Raw genomic sequence first — 14,999 nt, forward strand, 5'->3', positions numbered from 1 at the left:
TCACAAAACTGACTGGCCATTTGAGCACCACCCAGACCTCTCAGTGGAAGATGACTCCAGTGATTAAGCAGTCTTGGCCCACACACTTATCTTCCTATGATGGTGTTGACACTGATAGTGTCAAAGAAGGGAAATTGGGAGAATATGAGAGTTTTGTATTCTGATTATAAGATCAGCTATATTTTTATATTAATTCAGTATTTAGCTTTAAACAAACAGCATTAACTTTCTGTCTGGCAACAAAGTATAATCAGCAGAAGGCGTATAACCTGACAAGCTGACAAATCTTTTTAAAGAAACATATAGGGGGCAGATATTTCCTGCGTTTCGCCACACAGGAAATCAGAAAACGTCTGAGCGTCTGTGGTTTATGGTCATTCATTGAAATGAAGTCATCAACGTCTAGAAATAGAGCTTCTGTCCTGATCTTATAGTTTATGCATGAAGGCTACATGTTCTAGTGTTGTTCTTAAGTATCACGTTACAAAATTCATATTTGATGAAGTTTTGCTCTGTAACCAATCAGAAGCTTTATATTATAATTTCCCCATCAATACAATTATACATCATAGAATCTGTAGCTCTCAGTTCGGAGCTTTAACCATTTATTTTGGACCGAAAAGAGACGAACAGAGTCTAGAACACTCGGTTGGTATACTGATGGATGCTGGATGTCCTAAAAAGTTCCCCTGCAGTTCTATAGGAAACTCAGTGCTGGAGGGACGTCAGCACTCGAGGGGTGTCAGACCTTTTCTGCATTAGGGTTTTTTTCAACAACCACTTTTACTTCTTCTTCAGACATGATTTCACTGCAGTGAACAGTTTGACTCCAGTGTGGGTTTGAAGCTCCTCTGTCCACTGCTGTCCACCACACCGCCGTCATTAGGTGAGCAGAATCCTTTGTTTATTCTGTGTTATAAGAAACGTGTTGGCACATATTTACAGAAATACATCACTTGCTATTAAATCTTACTGTGAAGTAGTTTTTCGTAATTATCTGCACTTTTAGCAACAAGGGTTCTGACTTTGAGTCGTAACTATGGTGGAACCTCTTTTGGTGCTATACACACTCACCGGCCACTTTATTAGGTACAGTTTGTTCAGTTTGTTACGGTTTGTTCAGTTGCTTGTTAACACAAATAACTAATCAGCCAATCACACGGCTGCAACTCAGTACATTTAGGCATGTAGAGGTGGTCAAGACAACTTACTGAAGTGCAGACCGAGCATCAGAACGGGGAAGAAAGGTGATTTAAGAGACTTTGAACGTGGCGTGGTTGTTGGTACCAGATGAGCTGGTCTCAGTATTTCAGAAACTGCTGATCTACTGGGATTTTCACAAACAACCATCTTTAGGGTTTACAGAGAACGGTCCGGAAAAGAGAAAATATCCAGGGAGCGGTCAGTTGTGTGGACGAAAATGCCTTGTTGATGTGAGAGGTCAGAAAGGTCAGATCATAGAAAGGCAACAGGAACTCAAATAACCAACCAGAATCTCTGAGGAACGTTTCCAACACCTTGTTGAAAGTTTGCCACGAAGAATTAAGGCAGTTCTGAAGTGGCCAGTGAGTGTAGAACCGCTTTTTCCAAAGTTCTTTAACCCCTTAAAGGGCCAGGGACACAGGTCTATAGCCTAAGAATAACTCAGTCAGTTTGCATTGAAGTCCCTGTAGTTATTAATAAGTCTGGGGTTTTAAGGGGTTGAAGAACCTTATATAAGAGGTTCTCCATCATAGAGGAGGAGAATTCATCAGATGTTTCTAACTGACCACTGTGATGGAATCGAAGTGGTTTGGTGTGAAATGGTTCTTTGTAGATAAATTTGCTTGCTCAGATTTCTTTGCAGTGGAGGTGATGGGAACCAGGATTCACCATGTCTAGAACACAAATACAGCCATTTTATTTACTGTCCAAAACCGCCAGCGAACCTACTGAGTGTTTATATGTGACGTTGATGACGGTAACTTAGTGCTAAATCTGAAAGAAATGTTTTGTTTAGGTGATATTTTGCAGTACAGTGATCTACATGTATCTCTCCACCATTTAAAACATACGATTAAAGCTATTGGAAAACTGTGGCTCAGGCATCAGGCAGCATTTTCATGTATTATTCTTCTGTGAGGGAGCTTTAAAGGATATTAACCTCTTCAGACGTCTGGTTCCCATCACTACCACTGTGAACACTTCTGACTTGGTAAGTTTTTCACACCAAACTGCTCTGAATTACTTTGTTTACATCTGAACAATTTAATTATGCAGGAATTCTGAAAAAATAATTCCCATTCTATTAAATCTCTCTTTAAAACCTTTGGCTTTACTAAAGAACCCTTGAAGAACCTCTTTTTTTAAAGGGTTTTTTTTGCCCATCATCATTTGTGATTTCTTCAGTATCCAGAATATTTAATTACAGACTGATGAAGAATGTTTTTTTCTACACTCGGTTCCTTGAACAGTATTAAACGAAAAAGATGTAAACAGGAGAAATGAACAGGAAGTTAAACTGTATGATTACATCACTTCTGCTTTTTATCACAGTGAATGAAATGGAGGTGGTGGTGTGGCTGTGTTTCGCTCCTCTGCTCTGGTTTCTTGGTAAATGCCACGGTGAGTACTTATTATCATTTCACTGTCATTCAGGAGGCGGTTATATATAATATTGTTCTATATTACACTTCTGTCATCACATTGTTTACAGTTTGAAATCAGATACAGTGACATTCATTTCCCCTTTGAAGGAAATCTTGTTTTTCTGTCTGTTCAGTGTTTCTCTTCACTTTTACTGTCATTTTAAGATTTGAATTTTCAGTTATTGGCAGTTTGTCTCTTATCATTAATAAAGTGAGCTGGATCAAAACTAATGGCTGAATTAGCAAACTGTTCTGCTCAAACTTACAGCGGTTTGTTTTTCTTTTTCAGGGCAAACTCAGTTCCTTTACATGGCTAGGTATAAATCAGGGTTGATTTCCTGTGAAGAAAACAAATGGAAAGTGAGCACAAAGTCTAACAAGATTGACCCGAAGCGTCTGGTACAGTGTGACCGCATCAAGATTGAGCTTGATGTTGATGATGATGATGATGATGATGAACTGGAATTTTGCAGAAATAAACATCCACAGTCAAAGTGTGTTTGTACTCTAGAAGTAAAGAGTGGATTTGTTGCCTGTGTTAAATCTCTGGATTCTGGACTCCTTTTTCCATTCAAACCGTCTCCCAACGTCGTCTCTTCCTACATATTCGCTGCTCCAAACCCACTCAGTGAGTAACTTTCATTCTCTGCATTATTGTTGTTAATTAATGTCTTACTGTCTCTCTAATGTTTCTCAGTAGTCTTGCGTTCTCATCTGCTCTGTTTAGTGTGTCACATGTCCTACATGTGTGTAGTAAGCAGGGTTGGGATGTGACGGAACGCAAGTGTTTGGAGAAAGACGTATCTGTGTTCAGTCCAAGTTACATGTTGTAAAAGCCGCTTTCAGAACACAATTACTTTTTACATTTAAGAGAATATTTTACCCAGAAATTTAAAAAGTATATAATATCTTTCAAATAAACACCATCAGTGCTTCGTAATTAACTACGTTAAAATAAAAAAGACTTGCTCTAAAGAAGAAGCCACGTTTACATGCAACCTAATAATCCATTAATAATCCGACTAATAGCTAAATCAGAATAGAATACGTCCATGTAAACACCTCAATCGGAATAGTCTAGTCTAGTCCGATTGAGGCCATTCAGAATACAGTTTCTATCCGATTGAACGAGGTGGGTAATTCTGGAAATAATCAGTTAAATAGAAGAATAATAGCCATGTAAACACCTGAATCCGATTACATTCCAATCGGAAATAAGTAAGTAAATGTAAATATGTTCTGCACAGGTGCGTTTGTGTGGCAGAGGTAATCCACTTTAACTGTACATATCGATTTGAAGAACTTACAAAATATCACTTTCATTTTAATCAACATCACAATAAATTGCTGTTTTACAGAATAGAAACTCCCCAGCTGTTCTTCTAAAGTACAGTGACTCGTACATAGTAATACAGAAGTTTAGTGTATTTGAGAAGCAAAGTCTTCCTATCGCCGCTTCCCTTATAAGTACATGTGAAGCACGTTTTTCTGAATCTAACATTATTTTAAAACAATTAAAAACACAAGCACTGCTCACTGCTGCTCATCTCACTCTGACCGGACCTCATGTGATGTTGCAGGGAGCTTGTAAACGAATCAGACTGTTGAAAAGGGTGAGCAGATAAACACCTCAGTCTGAATCTGTGATCAGAATGTATTCAATCGGATTGACAAAAATCTTTGCATGTAAACATAATAATCAGTTATTAATCTGAGTGATGTTTGAACTGAACTGTCAGCTCTGTTCACGAGTGATAAGCTTAGCTTTGGTCTGGTATTAGACCTGTGCATGTGTTTCCTGGCAAGTTCCATACATGCCTTTACCTGAAAATCACACAGTTTCTCACTTCATACTCATATTTGTGAGATTTTGTTTTTGGGATGTATTGAATTGTTTGTTTTGAACCCACATGTCAAACACAAGGCCTGTGGCCTGTTTCACCCTGAGCTGCCCTACAGTCCCCAGCATGCACTGCAACATAATGTGTGCTCTAAATCCCTCCAATAGCAATCTATAGGCCAGTGTTTACACAAAAAGACGCCAGGTGTCTAGTTCTTACAAATAGGCAGGGTTTAAAAACCTACCTCCTGGGGACATTTAAAGAGGTTTAACAGTTATTATTAACTGATATTCTGTCCTATTGTTTTATATAAGACCATTTATTTTGATTTCAACTTATTTTTGAATAGTTTAAGTATTCAGCTCCTGCTTTGCTCAGCTGGCCCACAGATTTGCTGAGATCTTTTTACACGGCCCTTTTAGTGGTGGTTCAGTTTGACACCCCTGGTTTATATGATGAAAGTGCAGTGGGATTATGGGAGACGCAGTGGACTGAAGCAGAGGATAAGAGTCAATATAATATTGAGAATTTTGTATTCATTTGGTGCTTCATCTGAATAATTATATTTTTCATTAAACACATTAACAGAAGACTGAAACAAAACTGCTCATCAGTAACAGCGAGAAACACCTTGAATCAAATACAAATTACAGCAGATTTTTTCCCCACGTGCTTTATTAATATGCATTATAAGCGTTTTCTGGATACGTTATTTTCTATGTACTGTAATAGAGAACATTACTGAGCACATTTAGGACAGTGTAGTTATTATTCTGCTTTTAGCATTTGTTGCTGAACTCTGGCACTAACCAAGACAAAGTAATACACTCTACTCTTTTCTCCCTGCAGTAACATCCACACCTGAGAAACCATCTTCACTGCCAGTACCTGAAGGTGGATCAGTGAGTTTAAACTGTAGTTTCACCTTCACACAAAAATATAATGGGGTGCCTTTTGTTGTTTACTGGATTAAGACTGTTGGAAAGAGCAGCACCTGTGTGTATTCTTATGATTATTCCAAGCATCGTTCACCTCAGTACGGTCACCACTGCGCTGTGCAAAAAGATCTGCTTAACAGGATCTCAAACCCAACCAAAGGACAGAACAGTCACAACATCAGCATCAGTGAAGTGATGGAGTCAGACAGCGGTCAGTACCTCTGTGCTGTACAAGTGGACCCAATTAATAAAAACACTGCTGAAGGAAACTGGAAGGTGATAGAAAGAGTTACAGTCAGTGTCCACAAAGACAAAAGACCACAGCCAACCAGGACCACCGTGACTCCGACAACCACTGAGAAAACCACAAAGAAAACTACTGAGAAAACAACAAAGAAAACTACTGAGAAAACAACAAAGAAAACTACTGAGGAAACAACAAAGAAAACTACTGAGGAAACAACAAAGAAAACTACTGAGGAAACAACAAAGAAAACTAGTGAGAAAGGTAGTGGTGAGTCTGCATTGAACTGATTATAAATATGTATCATTGGGGAAAATATAAATGACCCTCACTGTTAATCTACATGATCTTATTTCTAACTGCTGATGTTTTCACTGTTGTCTCTACGCAGATGTTGATCGTCTTAAGCCCTTATTTATTGCAGTTTCCATAATACTGTGTCTTCTGCTGATTGTCTTGGTCGTGTTTATAAGAAAGAAGTGCATCACATCACAAGGTAACCACACTGTGAAGAAACAGCTCAAAGACAGAGTTTCTATCTGAACATTTACTAATAGACATTTGACATTGTCCTCATTTAATATACTATATATTTTCATTCATACAGGACGTCAGACTGGTCAACAAAGGTGAGCTATCACAGTCATATTCATCTTCATTTTACACACACATGATTTCCATAACTGCATCAACTGTTACTCATTTCTGTTACATCATGTTTTCCTCTGATTGCTGCAGAGAAGAAGCTCCTGACATGGACTGTAAGTGTTTCAGTGTTTCAGTCGTGTCATCTTCCTCTTCTTTTCCATGTTCAGTCGTCTCTGTAATGCTTACTGTATAATCTTCACTCATGCTACGTGCAGGTTCTCCATATGCTGTTGGAAATGGTGAGGAGGGGAGTTCCTTTGGATCTAAGACGGCTGATCCAGGCCGTGAAGAATTCACACCGTCTATTGACCCTTATTTAATCGTTAGACTGAACAGCTTGTATGAATCTGGGGCCTCAGGCAACTCCCCCAGGTCAAATTAGATTTGATTGATTTTCTAAGTTAACACATCGTCTGTAGGACATGCTTTATTTTTTTTTTTCATATTTTAGTGCAGAATTTCTATGTTCCTTGCTGCATTTAACATTTCAAGGGAAAAAAACATAAACAAAAACATTTTTAATTTCATCCCAAAGTGTTAAATTCAACAAACAAATGGTAATCATGCAAGAAAATGCGCAGAAGTGTGTTCTCTGTAGAGGATGTGTTCACTTATACTCCCTTAGAAAATCAAAAAACACATGTAATGTGACCAGGGTGCCCAAAATACACACATATATTATTTAAATATACACATATATTTCACTGCTTTTTTCTAATTGCATTCATGTCCCTGTGCTAATATTCATTCATTCATGTTCTAAGCCTCTTCTCCCTCAGGGGGGTGCTGGAGCCTATCCCAGCAGTCACTGGGCGAAAGGCCTGTGCTAATATATAAAATAAATATCATATTACTTTATTTTTCAATAATGTGTTTGTATGATTTTGAATCTTGTAACAGGCACTTAATATATTCTTTGATATATTATTTGGATGTTGTGTCTTTCAATAAAGATTTCAACTTGAAGCCAGTGTCTGAATATTACTGGAGGAGCCTGTGACCTGAATCAGTCACCAGCACAGACATTTCATGTCTGCTATCTGTAATACTGAATCGTTGTTTTGTTCAGTCCTGTTCACCGGTGTAACTCCTATGTGAAACGGCAGAGGTGATGGAGAAAGTATGAAGGCTAGTTGGGTGGGTGTATTTGTTTGAGTGGGGGCGGGAGCAAAGTGCTGAAGGTGTCAAAATAGGGCTCCTCAAAGCTGAGCCACAGGAACCAGAGAGGTATCCTCTGCCCCCTCAAGCAACAACAAACATATTTTTATTCTGTATATAACTTCCTTAATTCGTATTTACCTGTAAATTAATATTTTAGTTACCTAAAGAAATGATTACGTTGTAACATAAAGTTTCAAATTCTCGATTTGAAACCTACCTACATATCTTGATTTATTTTTTTATGTTGTTTGGTTCTTTTGGCCCTCGGCTCATCACAAACTATTGCACCCCTGATTTAAAGCGTGATAGCATGCAGGCCTTAAAATTTGAAACATTGAAAAGTTGAAAAGAAACATTTGTTTTGGCCCCTAATTATCTGTTTAGAAATCACAGTAGTGTTAGTTATTTGTGGTTTATAGTTTTATTCTGAAAAGCCATTATGACCCACCAGATGGCGCTGCTGCTTAAATAACGATACTCATTTAATCCTTACCCAGTACAGCAAGAGGCACTGCCACAAAACTATAAATGCAATACATGCTTATGATTTTCTCTGCCTTCCACAGAATGAAACTGGAAAAAACAATGTTAATATAATTATTGCAACTTGATTTACAATATCGTCCTATCAACAATTTTGGAGCTGTGCATCAAGTGGTCTAGAGCAAAAATATACACTGCTCAAAAAAATAAAGGGAACACTTAAACAACACAATATAACTCCAAGTAAATCAAACTTCTGTGAAATCAAACTGTCCACTTAGGAAGCAACACTGATTGACAATCAATCTCACAGCTGTTGTGCAAATGGAACAGACAACAGGTGGAAATTATTGGCAATTAGCAAGACACATTCAATAAAGGAGTGGTTCTGCAGGTGGGGACCACAGACCACTTCTCAGTACCTTTCTGCTTTCTGGCTGATGTTTTGGTCACTTTTGAATGTTGGTGGTGCTTTCACACTCGTGGTAGCAGGAGACGGACTCTACAACCCACACAAGTGGCTCAGGTAGTGCAGCTCATCCAGGATGGCACATCAATGGGAGCTGTGGCAAGAAGGTTTGCTGTGTCTGTCAGCGTAGTGTCCAGAGGCTGGAGGCGCTACCAGGAGACATGGAGGAGGCTGTAGGAGGGCAACAACCCAGCAGCAGGACCGCTACCTCCGCCTTTGTGCAAGGAGGAACAGGAGGAGCACTGCCAGAGCCCTGCAGAATGACCTCCAGCAGGCCACAAATCTGCATGTGTCTGCACAAACGCTTAGAAACTGACTCCATGAGGATGGTATGAGGGCCCGACGTCCACAGATGGGGGCTGTGCTCACAGCCCAACACCGTGCAGGACACTTGGCATTTGCCAGAGAACACCAGGATTGGCAAATTCGCCACTGGCACCCTGTGCTCTTCACAGATGAAAGCAGGTTCATGCTGAGCACATGTGACAGACGTGACAGAGTCTGGAGACGCTGTGGAGAGCGATCTGCTGCCTGCAACATCCTTCAGCATGACCGGTTTGGCAGTGGGTCAGTAATGGTGTGGGGTGGCATTTCTTTGGAGGGCCGCACAGCCCTCCATGTGCTCGCCAGAGGTAGCCTGACTGCCATTAGGTACCGAGATGAGATCCTCAGACCCCTTGTGAGACCATATGCTGGTGCGGTTGGCCCTGGGTTCCTCCTAATGCAGGACAATGCTAGACCTCATGTAGTTGGAGTGTGTCAGCAGTTCCTGCAAGATGAAAGCATTGAAGCTATGGACTGGCCCGCCCGTTCCCCAGACCTGAATCCGATTGAGCACATCTGGGACATCATGTCTCGCTCCATCCACCAACGCCACGTTGCACCACAGACTGTCCAGGAGTTGGCGGATGCTTTAGTCCAGGTCTGGGAGGAGATCCCTCAGGAGACCATCTGCCACCTCATCAGGAGCATGCCCAGGCGTTGTAGGGAGGTCATACAGGCACGTGGAGGCCACACACAATACTGAGCCTCATTTTGACTTGTTTTAAGGACATTACATCAAAGTTGGATCAGCCTGTCGTGTTTTTCCACTTTAATTTTGTGTGTGACTCCAAATCCAGGCCTCCATTGGTTAATAAATTTGATTTCCATTGTTTTTTGCTATTTTGTTGTCAGCACATTCAACTTTGTACAGAACAAAGTTCAATGAGAATATTTCATTCATTCAGATCTAGGATGTGTTATTTGAGTGTTCCCTTTATTTTTTTGAGCAGTGTATTATTTTTTTTATTTTTTTAATTTATTTATTTTTTTTAATTTTAAGAGTTTTATGAATTCATAAAAAGCACAATAGTGCCAAAGAAAGTTCAGTTCCTGTTCTGACCAGATGGACTAAAAATCTCCACTGCATCTCTAAACGTTACTCAATAGATGTTTTTAGCGTTTTTTTTTCTGGTAGCTACTTTATTTCTGAGCTTTTTCACTGCAGTAACAATTTCCTTAATTTAGTGTGTGGTTGAAGCTCCTCTACACACTTCTGTTGATAATATGAGAGTTCTTAGTTCAGAAGATCTCTATAAAAAAATTATGGCATAATAAAATATGTAAAATATTCACAGACACATGTAACATCTAACAGCAGTTAATGAAGTGAAAGTACTGAAAATCCCTACTGAAGTACAAGTACTCTTACCATAGTGATAATTTACTCAAGTTCAAGTAAAGTATTAGCAAACAAAATTACTCAAGAGTAAATGAGTAGTTCATTAAAAACTACTTAAGTACTGAGTTACTTTTTCATACTTTCACTGTCACAATCTGAACATATTTCTGCGCTGACTCGGCTACATCATTGGAAAAAATCTGTACACAATGACACTAAAACCAAAGTCCTGAGAGGTTTGTGGACAAAATGACTGTTTTCATTGTATGACTGGTCCCAGCAGTGATAACATGGCCCTTGATTATGATCCTCATTCACATCACAAAACTGACTGGTCATCTGAGCACCACCCTGACCTCTCAGTGGAAGACGACTTCAGTGATTAAGCAGTCGTGGCCCACACATTTACCATGGTATGATGGTGTTGACACTGATAGTGTCAAAGAAGGGAAATTGTGAGAATATGAGAGTTTTGTATTCTGATTAAAACATTAGCTACATTTTTATATTAATCAAGCATTTAGCTTTAATAAAACAGCGTTAACTGTCTGCCTGGCAACAAAGTATAATCAGAAGACGACATATAACCTGACAAGCTGACAGTGAGATCTGTTTAAAGAAACATATAGGGTGCAGATATTTCCCGTGTAAGCAAAACAGGAAATCAGACAGCGTCTGCGTCTGTGGTTTATGGTCATTCATTGAAATGAAGTCATCAACTTCTAGAAATAGAGCTTATGTGCTGATCTTATAGTTTATGCATGAAGGCTACATGTTCTAGTGTTGTTATTAAGTATCATGTCACCAAATCCATATTTGATTAAGTTTTGCTCTCTCAGTTTGAAGCTGAAACCATTTATTTTGGACTGAAAGGATCCAAAAAGAGATGAACAGAGTCTTTAACACTTCAGTTGCTGTGCTGATGGATGCTGGATGTACTAAAAAGTTCTACAGGAAGTTCTACAGGAAAGTCAGTACTTGAGGGATGTCAGCACTCGAGGGGTGTCAGACCATTTTCTCGTCAGGAGTTTTTTGACAGCCATTTTTATTTCTCCTTGAGACATGATTTCACTGCAGTGAGCAATTTCACATCAGTGTGGGTTTGAAGCTCCTCTGTCCACTGCTGTCCACCACACAGCCGTCATTAGGTGAGAAGAACGCTGTTGTTCATTCATTGTTATCAGAAACTTGCTCTTAAAACTGAGAAGTAGTTATTTGTAATCATCTACACTTTTAGCAACAAGGGTTCTGACTTTGACTTTTAACAATGGTAGAACTCCTTTTGGTGCTACACAGAACCGTTTTTCCTGGTTCTACACAGAACCGTGTTATTTGGTGTGAAATGGTTCATTGTACAGAAATTTATTTAATCAGATTCATAAAGTCTGCAACGCAAATACAGCCGAGTTTTTTACTACCCAAAACCTTCATGTGTCTCTTGAGTGTTTTTCTGTCACGTTGTTGATGGTAACTTAGTGCTAAATCAGAAAAAACACAAGTTTTCTGTGGGTGATATTTTGCAGAACAATGACCTGCATGTATTTCCACCATTTAATACTATTAAAGCAATCAGAAGACAGACAGTGTGTTCTTAACCATTTCACGTGTTACTTCTCTGAGACAGAGATTTAAAAGGTAATAACCTCTTCAGGCGTCTGGTTCCCATCACTACCACTGTGAACATTTCTGATTTAGTACGTTTCTTCAGACCCTTTGAAGACCCCCTTTTTAAAAAGTGTAGCATCATCATTTAGACTGATAAAGAATGTCTCTTCTGTATTGACAGAATACAGAGAATGTCCATCTATTGACCCTCATTCAGTCGTTAGACTGAACAGCTTGTATGAATCTGGGGCTTCAAATCACAACAAACATATTTAATGCAAAGCTGCTGATCTGTGTGTGTTAAAGGCGCCTCAGGGCAGCAGCTCACATGCTGAAAGACTGTAGAGAAGGACGCAGAGTAACGAGGTGGACAAGCTTGTTACGTATTGCTTACATCACTAGTCATATGTAAAAGTTTGAACACAAAAACAGGGAATGTGAACATTTCCAGAGTGTGGCTGACGACTCCAGCAGATCTGACTATGACAGCTTAACTAAAAGGAGAGAACCAGAAGGAAACACAGACACGGCAGCACTCTTAAACAGTTCGGCATCCCTCTGCTCCACCGTCCACAAACCTGAGTGACCACGTGCGAGCAGCGGGATGTCAACACCAGCGTCTCAGTTTACTATGATTCCCTGTCCATGGATCCCTGGATCTGCTGCCTTTATCTAAGGGGGAACATTAACTATCAAAAGCTAAACTGAGCAAGTGAGTTTTCAGCCTAGTTTTAAAGATTGAGACTGTGTCTGAGTACTGAACATTCTCTGGAAGATCATTCCAGAGTTTGGGGGCTTTATAAGAAAAAGCTCTTCCCCCAGCTGCAGCCTTATGAATTCTAGGAACTTTTAATAAGCCAGCACTCTGGGATCTGAGTAGGCGTGATGACTCATAATAGGAAATAAGGTCTTGCAGGTACTCAGGAGCGAGACCATGTAGGGCTTTATAAGTCAATAAAAGGATTTTATAATCAATACAGAATTTAACAGGCAGCCAATGAAGTGATGATAGCACTGGACTGATCTGATCAAATGTTCTAGTTTTAGTGAGGACCCTGGCTGCAGCTTTTTGGGCTAGTTGAAGTTTGCTTAGATTCCTGCTCGTATGTCCTGACAGTAGTGCGTTACAGTAGTCGAGCCTAGAAGTAATAAAGTATGTACTAATGTACTAATGTTTCTGCGTCTCGCAGGGACAGGGCATTTCTTATCTTGGCAATGTGGCAAAGATGTAGAAAAGCTGTCCTAGTGATGCCGCCTATGTGTTGATCGAATGATAAATCTGAATCAGTTATGACACCAAGATTTTTTGCTGCTGAGCCAGGAGTAACTGGAAAGTCGGTGAGATTTAAGATTAAATCTGGTCATTTATTTCTTGCCAATTTTGGACCCAGAAGGAGAACCTGTTTTGTTACTGTTTAGTAGGAGGAAGTTAAGCGACATCCAGCATTTCACATCTTTTACACAGTCCTCTATTTTCTTTCATCTGTATTTGTCATCAGGCTTGGCTGATATGTACAGTTGCGTATTGTCTGCGTAACAATGAAAGTTAATGCCGGTAACATGTATAGAGTAAATAATAATGGTCCTAAAATAAACCCCAATTCCAATGAAGTTGGGACGTTGTGTAAAACATAAATAAAAACAGAATATGATGATTGGCAAATCCTTTTCAACTTATATTCAATTGAATACACTACAAAGACAAGATATTTAATGTTCAAATAGATAAACTTTATTGTTTTTTGCAAATATTCACTCATTTTGAATTTGATGCCTGCAACACATTCCAAAGAAGTTGGGACAGGGGCGTGTTTACCGCTGTGTTACATCACCTTTCCTTTTAACAACACTCAATAAGGGTTTGGGAACTGAGGACACTAATTGTTGAAGCTTTGTAGGTGGGATTCTTTCCCATTCTTGCTTGATGTACAACTTCAGTTGCTCAACAGTCCGGGGTCTCCGTTGTCGTATTTTGTGCTTCATAATGCACCACACATTTTCAATGGGAGACAGGTCTGGACTGCAGGCAGGCCAGTCTAGTACCCACACTCTTTTACTATGAAGCCACGCTGTTGTACCACATGAAGAATGTGGCTTGGCCTTCTCTTGCTGAAATAAGCAGGACATTCCTGAAAAAGACGCTGCTTGGATGTTGGATGTTGGATGGATGCAGCAGATGTTGCTCCAAAACCTGTATGTACCTTTCAGCATTAATGGTGCCTTCACAGATGTGTAAGCTCGGGCCCAGAGAAGCCGGCGGCGTTTCTGGGTGGTGTTGATATGTGGCTTTCACTTTGCATGGCAGAGTTTTAACTTGCACTTGTAGACGGAGCGACGAACTGAGTTCACTGACAGTGGTTTTCTGAGGTGTTCCTGAGCCCATGTGGGAATATCCATTACAGAATGATGTCAGTTTTTAATGCAGTGCCGCCTGAGGGGTCGAAGGTCACGGGCATTCAATGTTGGTTTTCTGCCTTGCTGCTTACTTGCAGAGATTTCTCCAGATTCTCTGAATCTTTTGATGATATTATGGACTGTAGATGATGAAATGCACCTTGAGAAACGTTGTTCTTAAACTGTTGGACTATTTGCTCACGAAGTTGTTCACAAAGTGGTGAACCTCGCCCGTCCTTGCTTGTGAACGACTGAGCCTTTCAGGGATGCTCCCTTTATACCCAATCATGACACTCACCTGTTTCCAATTAACCTGTTCACCTGTGGAATGTTCCAAACAGGTGTTTTTTGAGCATTCCTCAACTTTCCCAGTCTTTTGTTACCCCTGTCCCAACTTCTTTGGAATGTGTTGCAGGCAACAAATTCAAAATGAGTGAATATTTGCAAAAAACAATAAAGTTTATCTGTTTGAACATTAAATATCTTGTCTTTGCAGTGTATTCAATTGAATATAGGTTGAAAAGGGTTTGCAAATCATAGTGTTGTGTTTTTATTTATGTTTTACACAACGTCCCAACTTCATTGGAATTGGGGTTGTTAGAGCCCTGCGGAATTCCAAATCTTACTTTGGAATAATTGGAAGATAAATTGTTTACACTGACGAACTGATAACGTTCTGTTAGGTAAGATCTGAACCACGATAGGGCCGTCCCTGTGACTCCACCCATGTTTTCTAACCTTTCTAGGAGAATATTGTGGTCTATTGTGTCGAAAGCTGTGCTGAGGTCAAGTAGCACTAACAGGGATACGTAGCCTTGATCAGAGGCAAGAAGATCATTAGTTATCTTAACTAGAGCCGCCTCAGTGCTGTGGTGTGGCCTGAATCCAGATTGGAATTTTTCATATTTATGGTTCTTATGTAGATA

The 14,999-nt window shown here is 39.7% G+C and overlaps 1 protein-coding gene across 1 annotated transcript; it reads left to right on the plus strand.

Annotated features, from left to right (window-relative positions):
* Positions 1-2,539: 2,539 nt before the first annotated feature.
* On the plus strand, positions 2,540-6,680 carry LOC119262425. The gene is made up of 4 exons (XM_037534308.1): positions 2,540-2,604; positions 2,917-3,255; positions 5,318-5,617; positions 6,514-6,680. Exons 1-4 carry the CDS (start codon positions 2,544-2,546, stop codon positions 6,678-6,680), a joined length of 867 nt encoding a protein of 288 aa, XP_037390205.1. The 5' UTR covers positions 2,540-2,543.
* Positions 6,681-14,999: the final 8,319 nt, after the last annotated feature.

Source organism: Pygocentrus nattereri, chromosome 25, assembly GCF_015220715.1.
Source record: "Pygocentrus nattereri isolate fPygNat1 chromosome 25, fPygNat1.pri, whole genome shotgun sequence".
Taxonomy (NCBI): domain Eukaryota; kingdom Metazoa; phylum Chordata; class Actinopteri; order Characiformes; family Serrasalmidae; genus Pygocentrus; species Pygocentrus nattereri.